Here is a 10,415-nt window from a genome sequence, read left to right on the forward strand (position 1 = left end):
GAAGATCATGCATTACAAAGGAAAAATCTACTTAGGCAATGTATAGACAAAAGTGGAGGTACTGAATTCTCCTTTTGAATTTAAATTGACTACTATAGTAGAAGAAAATTGTGTTAAGAAATAGGAAATGTAGTGGTGGGAAACTACATAGAAAATATAAAGTTTCATTTTAGTCACTAAAGCGGCACTTATGAAGCAATGTGAAAACAACTCAGTTATGGTTCAAACTTTGAAATATCCCTACACACATTTAAATGTATAAGCTCTTAGTCATTTTGCAGGTTTAATTGGTAGACCATTATATATTCACCCAATTAATAAAGGAGGAGAACATCTTTCCTTTGTTAGAATTAACATTGAGATGCGTCCTCAAAAAACATTGCCAAATAAAATGACAATGATTGATAAGAAAAGAAGATTTATTATCATGGGAATCACTTATGAGTGGAGGCTATACAGGTGTTCATTGTGCAATATTTTCCAACATGTCAGCACGAAATGTTCTAGTGAAACGTTCAAAGATTCTACTCTGAATGTGGAAAACAGGAGTAGAGGTAATGATAGAAATTTCAACTGAGGTAAGAGCAGATCTATGTCGAGGAGTAGGAGTAGTCATTCTAAGTTTAGGAGGACATTTGAGTGCTGAAATTGTGGTAAACAGGGTCATTTGAAGAGGAACTGCAAAGCACTAAAGAGAAACGGTGATGATAAAAATGATACAGACAATGCTGTTACAGAAACTGTCACTAATGCGTTACTTCTATCTGTTGATAGCCCGCTATATTCATGGGTTTTGGACTCAGGAGCGTCTTTCCACACCATTGCGCATAAAGAATTAGTGGAGAATTATGTGGCTGAACACTATGGGAAAGTTTATCTCGCAGATGGTGAGTCACTAAATATTGTTGGCATTGGGGACATCAAATTGAAGATAGCAAATGGTTCTGTTGAAAGACATTCCAAGTTGAATGCGCAATCTAATTTTTGTTACACAACTTAATAAAGAAATGTCACAATTTTAGTTGTGAAAATGATGCATGGAAGGTGACTAAAAGAGCAAAAGTTGTTGCTCGAGGTCATAAAACCGGAACGTTATACACGACTTCAACTTACAGAGAAACAGTTGATACTATAGTTGATGAATAGAAGAACAATGAGTTGTAGCATTGCAGGTTGTGCCATATGAGCGAAAAAGGATGAAAATTCTTTTGAAAATTTGACAGATTCCAGAACTGAAGTCTGTTGAACATCAGTTATGTGAAAATTGCATTCATGGAAAATATAAATAGGTGAGTTTCTTAAATATTAGGAAAGAGCTTAAGAAAGAAAGACTAGAGTTGGTACACACTGATGTGTGGGAACCTACACCTATTTTTCTATTGACGGATCACACTATTACATGACGTTTATAGATGATTCGACAAGAAAGGTATGAGTATATTTTATGAAGAACAAATCTGATGTATTTGTGGTTTTCAAAAATTGGAAGACTTTGGTTGAAAATGAAACAAATTAAAAGGTTAAATGCTTGAGATCCGACAACGGAGCCGAGTACATCAGTTCAGATTTCAAAGAATATTGTGATGTAAATGAGATCAGTATGGTGAAGAATGTTCTCCAAACGCCTCAAGAAAATGGAGTAACTGAACGAATGAATCGAACATTGAACGAACGTGCTAGGAGTATGAGATTACATGCAAGGCTATCTAAATCCTTCTAGGCAGAAGCTATCAATATTGTTGCCTACTTGATAAGTAGGGGACCCTATATTCCACTTGAATTCATAATTTTTGAAGAAGTCTGGAGTAATAAAAAGATAAATCTTTCTTATTTGAAAGTGTTTGGTTGTTTATCATATGTTCATATTAATGAATGTGATAGTAGAAAGTTTGATCCAAAGTCTAATAAATATTTTTTCATTGGTTATGGTGATATCGAGTTTGGTTATCGTTTCTGGGATAATCAAATCTGGAAGATTATTCGTAGCAGAAATGTTATCTTCAATTAACAGGTTCTCTACAAAAATTGTGTTGAGAAGACATCAGATGGTGATTTTAAGTTGGAAGAGACTAGTATGGTAGATTTGAGAGAATTTTCAGCTGAATATATACCGATTGTCGAAGAAGACTAGTGTGTTGTTGAAGATGAAATCGTTGAGAACGTGACCCTAGAGACAAATCAGCAAACACCAGTTATACAGTTGAGAAGATCGTCAAGGAATCGAAAACCAATCGAAAGGGGGTCTCCATCTCTGAACTATATCTCGTTGATAGATAGAGGTGAACTTGAATGGTATGAGGAATCAATACAAACTGATGAATCGGTTAAGTGGGAGTCTACGATGAAAAATGAGATGGACTCTTTGACGTTGAATCAGACTTGGGAACTCACTAAGTTACCAAAGGGAAAGAAATCACTTCACAACAAATGGATCTTCATGATTAAAGAAGAACATGATAAAATCATGATCTATAAGGAAAGATTAGTTGTGAAAGGATTTCAAAAGAAACAAGGTATTGACTACAATGAGATCTTCTCTCTAGTAGTTAAATTGATGACAATCAGAACTATTATAAATTTGGTTGTGAAAGAAGACCTTCCTTCATCTTCAACAAATGGATGTCAAAACTATTTTTCTTCATGGTGATTTAGATGAAGAGATTTACATGCGACAACTAGAAGGATTTGAAATCAAAGAAAAATATGATCTTGTGTGTAAGCTTTAGAAAAGTCTGTATGGTTTGAAACAAGCTCCAAGACAATGGTACATGAAGTTCTATAGCTTCATTAAAAGTAACAATTTTCTGAGGTGTGAAGTTGATCATTGCTGCCATATCAAGAGCTTTGATAAATCGTACATTATTCTGTTCCTCTACGTTGATGACATGTTGATTGCTGGAGCAAGTTTGTATGAGATTAAAAAGCTCAAGAAAGAGTTGTTTGAAAAGTTTGCAATGAAGGATTTGGGTGCTGCAAAACAAATCCTTGGGATAAGAATTTCCAGGGATGAAGAAGTTCTCAAGCTTTCACAAGAAGAATATGTGAAGAAAGTTCTTAGTATGTTCAACTTGTATGATGCAAAACCAATTATTACCCCCTTAGCTAGTCACTTCAGACTATCTAAAGATCATTCGTCTTTAATAGACTAGGAGAAAAATTACATGGTCATTGTTTTGTATGTCTCTACTATTGGTTGTATTATGTATGCGATGGTTTGTACAAGACCAGACATATCACACGTAGTGAGTGTTGTTAACATAATCATGAGCAACCCGGGTAGACAACATTGAGAAGAAGTAAAGTGGATACTATGATACTTAAGAGGAAGTACGGGTCTCGCTTTGTATTTTCGATAGTCTAATATGAGTTTGGAAGGATATATTTATGCTGACAATGGTGGTGATATTGATAATAGGAAAAACACAACAGGGTACATTTATACTCTAGGAGGTACTGCAATTAGTTGGGTTTCAAAATTGTAGAAGATTATTACTCTTTCCAATTGTGAGACAGAGTATGTTGTTGTGATAGAGACTGCTAAAGAGATGATGTGGTTACAATTCTTTTTGAGAGAATTGGGTCAAAGCTACGAGGGAAGTATGTTGCGATACGACAGTCAAAGTGTTATTCATTTAGCAAAATATCTAGTTTATCATGGAAGGACAAAGCATATAAATGTTCGTTATCATTTCATTCGATCAACTTTAGAAAATTGAGTATTAGCTCTTAAGAAGATTCCCGGGAGTGAGGTAGTCCCGGATGGAAAGCCGCTACCGATCGAGGTAGTCTCCAAGTGGGAGATTGTTGAGTTATGGAGTCTACACTTATAATAAACTCTAAAATTGTTAATTAGAGTTTATTGTGTTTGTATTTAGTTTTGGGCTTCAGCCTGACCAAGAGTTATTTAAGTTTTATTATCTGAATGTTTACCCTATAAATATGTGATTATTAAAAGTTTATATGAACAAGACAGAATTCTAGAGAGATAAAGTGTGAGACAAAAACTCTATATTATTTCTTCATAGTGAAATTTGGTGGCGGCTAAAATGGACGTAGCTCAATTTGAGTGAACCACTATAAATATGTGTCTTATTGTGTTCTTCTTTTTTGAGTTTTTTACAGATCGTTTCAAGCATGTCGAATTTGGGAGATACAAATATTAAGATGTGTCGTGTCCAATTTACGGCATGAGTGAGATAATATTATATTATTTTGTTCCGTACTAATATCGTGTTGAATCATGTCAATCCTTGTTGATTTAATCCATAACCATATCTAGGTGGGACAAGTTAGAAATTCAATATATTCATATATTCATGGTTCTCAAGAACCACCCGGGTCTCTTGAAGAGTTAGACCATAGGGCCTCCTCCAGTCCGCAAAAGTATAATATTACTTGTTTTTTTTTTAAATAATGAAGGATAATATTTCTAGATTATTATAATTTATTAGCAACACAACAAATATAAGTTTTTCCAATTATAAATCAAATAAAATAAATTTGAGAATAAAGTACTAGATTTATAATTTCAATGTTTGATTTGGTATGTGGTAATTGTGGTAGGTAACCTATCCCCAAGACTTTCAACTTCCATTTCCTCCTTTGTCTCTCTTCCTACCAGCTTCCCATTATAAAATTTAGTAGTTTATTACTCAATTATTTGAAAGCAACTTTTATTATTTGATTTAAAATTTATATATTTGTATTAATTTATATAATAGTGTGACAGGTGAATAATACATTTTTATTTGACATCTAAATTGATGATTATTTCCATAATCTAATAATGTAACATTTCAATTCACTTTTAATTGTAAAATTTGACTTTAAATAAAAAGAAAGCTTAAAAACAAAAGAAAATCAAATAATATATAGTAGATGTAGTGTGGAACAAAAGTGATCATTACCAAACACCATTGTCTTTAAGAATGCTTTTTTATTTATCTTCATATATTTTAACTGTCTACCTACCTTTGTTTCTATGCATTTTATATCATATCTACACAGGCACACACACACATATATATATATAACCCTAGTTTTGGTTATACATCAAAAACATAGAGAAGATGAAGAAGAGTAAGGTTCTTGTTGTGGGAGGAACTGGATACATCGGCAAGAGAATTGTGAAGGCGAGTTTAGACCAAGGTTATCCAACCTATGTTCTTCAGAGGTCTGAGCTTGGCCTCCAGGACATAGAGAAACTTCAGATGTTATTGTCTTTTAAGAAACATGGGGCTCACCTTGTTAGGGCGTCCTTCTCTGATCATCAAAGTTTAGTTGACGCGGTTAAGATGGTAGACGTCGTCATATGCACCATGTCTGGCGTGCATTTCCGCAGCCACAACCTCTTGTTGCAACTCAAGTTGGTTAAGGCAATCAAAGAAGCGGGTAATATTAAGGTATATATTCGAACGCGATAAACCTTTTTTAGATTACTTAGGAGTTACATAATCTAGAGTCTTAGAAATCATATGTTGTCGTAGTTTGGTGGGGTTGTTAGTAGGATATGAAATTTACTAAGGTTTTCAATCTTTTAATATTCCAATTTTTGTATGGATTCTAATAATTTTAAAGGGTATATAAGGATCAAAACATTAAATTGAATCTATATATTATCCTAATTGATTCAACCACTATTTTTGGTTTTGATTAGAGATTAAAAAAATCACTAATGTTAATATTTAAGCTCATGGAAAATTAAAATAGTTATTTTTTTTAAATGATTTCTATTAAAATGATGGTAAAAATAATTGTGATCTGAAGGTAATACAGATGAGGGTTTTTAATGTTATGTTATATACTTATATTCTTTTTTTGAGTTATTGAGTCTCATATTTGAAAAGTATTATTTTATCATTAACAGTATTAAACTACTACAAAAATATATAAATATATTAAAATTTGACAAGATGTTTTTTTTTAAACAATATAATTGTATAAACAAAGCATCGAAAAAACATCTTATAAATAAGACTGAGCAATTTGATGTATAAACAAAATAACAGAAAAAATATATAAATATATTAACATTTGACAAGGATGTTTTTTTTAAAACAATACAATTGTATGAACAAAACAACAAACAACATATAAATAAGACATCACAATTTGATGTATAAACAAAACAACAAACAACATATAAATAAGACATCACAATTTGATGTATAAACAAAAACAACAACAACAACAAAAAAAAAAACATCAAAATTTGACGAGATCTTGCTCTATTTTTCTTCTAAATAATAGACTTGTATAAACAATTGATACAATGATATCCTATTACAAATATCATATTATCTTGTAAAGAAATATTTTGTTAGCTTACCATAATATGGTGCATCCTTCTTGTTGTAACTTGTAAGTATGGGATTAGTATCTTAATTGGCTTGTCGTCGCAGCGGTTCTTACCATCAGAGTTCGGGATGGATCCAGCGAGAATGGGGGACGCACTAGAGCCGGGACGAGAGACATTTGAAGAGAAAATGATGGTAAGAAAAGCCATTGAAGAAGCCAACATTCCCTTCACTTATATTTCTGCAAATTGTTTTGCGGGCTACTTTGTGGGTAATCTCTCGCAGCCGGGCACCCTAGTTCCTCCAATGGACAAAGTTGTCATTTTTGGAGATGGGAATGTCAAAGGTATTACTAAATTGTAACAATTAAGATAGTAGCATGAGGAAAGAAAATTAAGATTATTCTTTTGCTTATTTTATATTAATTGTGGAAATTTTGCAGTTGTTTATATGGACGAAGACGACATAGCAACTTATACGATGAAAACCATAGACGATCCTCGAACATTGAATAAGACATTGTATATTAGCCCATCCGAAAATATCCTTAGCCAAATAGAGTTGGTCCAAATTTGGGAAAAGCTCATAGGAAAAGATTTAGAGAAATATAACATTTCTTCTAAATCCTACTTATCGGCCTTGGAAGGTAATGAAAAATTGACAACTCATTTGTAAAGACTTGTTGGAGTTTCATATTTCGAGAAATCTAAAAAAGTTTGGAGATACGATAAAATATCATGAATATATTTCTAGTTAAGTTTTGTTCCAAACATTAAATTAACATCTAATTTGACATTTTTTCTTGTTCAAATTCAACATATGCAACTCCAAAAGTATTTTTCAAATGGGCTAAATTATTTGACTTATTTTTGTTGAAACTTTGTGCTCATCTTTAGAAATATCTCCACTATACTATAGAGATATTTCAACAAATGAGGGGTTTGTTCAATAGTCATAAAACTACTCCTATGTGGTGAGAAATTTCAAATAACTTATACTATTGACCAAACAACGTTGTCGTCATTCAACTTGATTTATCTTAATACAAAACATATGATTTTTTTTTATTATTGGGATCGTTTGGAAATTTCAGGCATGGATCACGCAATGAAAGCTGGATCGGGACATTTGTATCACATTTTCTATGAAGGTTGCTTGACCAACTTTGAGATCGGAAAAGATGGAGAAGAAGCTTCTCGACTATACCCAGAGGTTGTGTACACTCGTATGGATGCTTACTTGAAGCGCTATTTGTAAACGATAGTTTGAAACAATATGGAAAGTTGCATTTATTATCGATTTGCATTAAAAATATAATAAGCTGAATATTCATAATCTCCTTGAAAATATTTGATATCTTATATAAGATCATAATTAATAATTTGAATAATATGTAATATTGTTCTTATGAATTTAAGTTGTTTTTAAATTTGATACTTTAAGTTAAGAGAATGTTATAATTGCGTTTGTATACTCTTAAAATAATGAAATGAAGAAGTTGTTTATGAATATAATTTTAAATTAAAACAAAACAAATGAAAACAGGGCATAATTGTTTTTATATTTAATGTTAAACTATATTCACAGCTAAATTGATGAAAAAATAAAATAAGTTAACACATAATATATTCTAAGTGTAAAATAAAATATATTTTTTAAATAAAAATTATAAATGAGCTTTTGTAATCAATTAACTCAAATAATAAATAAATTATTTTTTAAGTAAACTATTAGAATTTTTTTTTATTATTTTGTAAAAACATAATGAGAAAGACCTATATCAATCTAAGAGGAACCGATCAACCTGCCCTAATTGAACCTAAAAAAACAATCATTACTTCTTAGACCAGCCGCAGCAGGTGTCATTTGGGTGTCCCAAAAGAGGAGGGTGGGAGGCAGCAGGGGGCAAAAGTGGGTGTCAAATTTTGGGTGTCAAAATTTGACATGGGTGTCAAATTTTGTTTGGCCCAATAAGAGGCTGCCATGTGGCAGGATAATATCTACCTTTTGAGTTTAGTTTTCTTATTTTAAAAATACATTTTAATAATAATTGATCAATAAAAAAAAATTATATCAATATTTTTTATTTTTCACGATCTATAAATAGAGACTTGGTTTGTGTCATTTGGACACCAAAAAATTTCAGAAATTTATCAAGTGATGAATAATATTGTTTGTGGTTAAAAAAAATGAAATTATGTATATGTTTAAATGATGTGGAAGTGAGAGAAAGTGAAAAAGTAATTTTGATACCTTGAATAACACGCTGCTGTATGACATGTTAAAAAGTGGGTGTTAAAAGAGGTGTTAAGCTGACGTGGCAGGGTGTTAAATGAAAAAATTTGACACCCTGCTGTGGGTTGTCTTATATTAAATCATTTAATCATCAGACAAACTATACCATTTTTTTCTTTTTATAATATTTTAATTTTCTGACCCATATAACCAAAACAGAGTAGTTTGGGAAAGCCTAAATGTCATTTTTTTGGGGTCAAATTATAATACTTTTAATATTGCTAGCTTTATTTCTTAAACTCTTTGTAACTAACTTGTTTATTTTTTAAACTCTTTGTAATTAACTTGGTTGATTTTCATTTTATTCTGAGTTTCATAAAATTTACTATAGTTTATCGAAAAAATTATTTTATTTATTATGAATAAAATATTTTTCATTTTTTTGTCTAATAAAATTATTCAAAATTATATATATATATATGAGGAATGGTAGGGCAAAGAAACCAAGACCACAAATTCGCGTGATCAGTCACATTTGAATGAGAGAGAAAATAAATAAAATTTATTTGGTATAATTTTAATCCCAAACGCTAATCCTCAAATTATTTCTCTCTCTCTCTTACTAAAATTTTCTCATAACCCAAAATCCTAGCTCATAGTATGTTTTTCAGATATAGTTATACACACCCTTTATTTTATTTTAATTTTGAATAATACCGAAGTTATTTATATTTATTGTTCAGGATTTGAACAAATCGCCCGTTGAAACCAGCAAAAACAACATCGAAACATTGAACAAATCGCCTGTTGAGCCTGAAAAGTACTGATATCTTTGACGGAAACCTATTTTCAAGATTTCATTTCGAAAAGTTGATGCAAGTCCAGTAACGATGTAATGGAATATGATATTAACTGCATTAACTTTTCGAGACGAAACTTGATAATGTAAGAGATTTTTTTGGGAGTTGATGCAAATGTACAAATGTTGGGTTATGGTACAAATGTTTGGGGAGATTTTTGGTTGGAGCTAGTGAGAATGTGCATATTCAGGAAAAAATGTCTCGAAAATGTGCATATTCGGGACATAAACATCCCAAAATATGAAAGTTTGAGACGTTTATGTCCTGAAAATTTTCATTCATTTTCGGGACATAAACATCCCAAAATATCCCAAAATATCCCAAAATGTCCCAACAAATGGAAAGTTCCCAATAATTTGAAAATTGGGAAGAAAACATCCTGAAAATGTGAAAATTTGGGAGAAAACTTCCCAAAATGGACACTTTCGGGACGTTTTGTCCCATAAATGAAAATTTTCGGGACGATTTTGTCCCAAAAATTGTTTAGATTGACATATTTTTTCAGTTCAAAATGATCAATTTGGAATGATTTTTGTATTCAAATTCTCAATGTTTGAATGACATTTTCCTTCGAAAAATATTGATGGTTAAAATATGCGAGAAATTGATATTGGTGGTTAAAATATGCGAGAAAATTAGATGTTTAACCGAAGTGAAAGTTAAGGTCACGAGATGAGAAGTTCGATTTAAATTGGTAGATAAATGTGGAATAAGATGGTTGATTAGTTTGAGTGTTTTAAGGTTGCGAGATAAGAGGTCGATTGAGCATTGATGGACTAAAATGAGGGTAAAAATGAGATTGATAATGTTTGAGATTTTTGATTTAACCAAAGTGAAAGTGTAAGGTAATGAGATTAGATGTTTATTAGAAAAAAAAATATGTGATGAGATATGTGAGAAAATGAGTTATTTTTTTTATAGTTATATTCCGCTTGTTTACCAAAATATTAAATGCCGTTGCCGGGGATCAAACCCGGGTCACCCGCGTGACAGGCGGGAATACTTACCACTATACTACAACGAC

At 31.5% G+C, this 10,415-nt stretch overlaps 1 protein-coding gene and 1 non-coding gene across 2 annotated transcripts; one reads left to right on the forward strand and one right to left on the reverse strand.

The window, feature by feature from the left end:
• Window positions 1-5,046: 5,046 nt before the first annotated feature.
• Window positions 5,047-7,767, forward strand: LOC124931417 (isoflavone reductase homolog). The gene is made up of 4 exons (XM_047471874.1): window positions 5,047-5,402; window positions 6,402-6,642; window positions 6,739-6,942; window positions 7,390-7,767. The coding sequence occupies exons 1-4, from the start codon at window positions 5,070-5,072 to the stop codon at window positions 7,551-7,553; spliced, it is 942 nt and encodes a 313-aa protein (XP_047327830.1). The 5' UTR covers window positions 5,047-5,069; the 3' UTR covers window positions 7,554-7,767.
• A 2,576-nt stretch (window positions 7,768-10,343) lies between these two features.
• On the reverse strand, window positions 10,344-10,415 carry TRNAD-GUC. Its single transcript has one exon. It is a non-coding gene; the product is annotated as a tRNA-Asp (tRNA).

This window comes from Impatiens glandulifera, chromosome 3, assembly GCF_907164915.1.
Source record: "Impatiens glandulifera chromosome 3, dImpGla2.1, whole genome shotgun sequence".
NCBI lineage: Eukaryota > Viridiplantae > Streptophyta > Magnoliopsida > Ericales > Balsaminaceae > Impatiens > Impatiens glandulifera.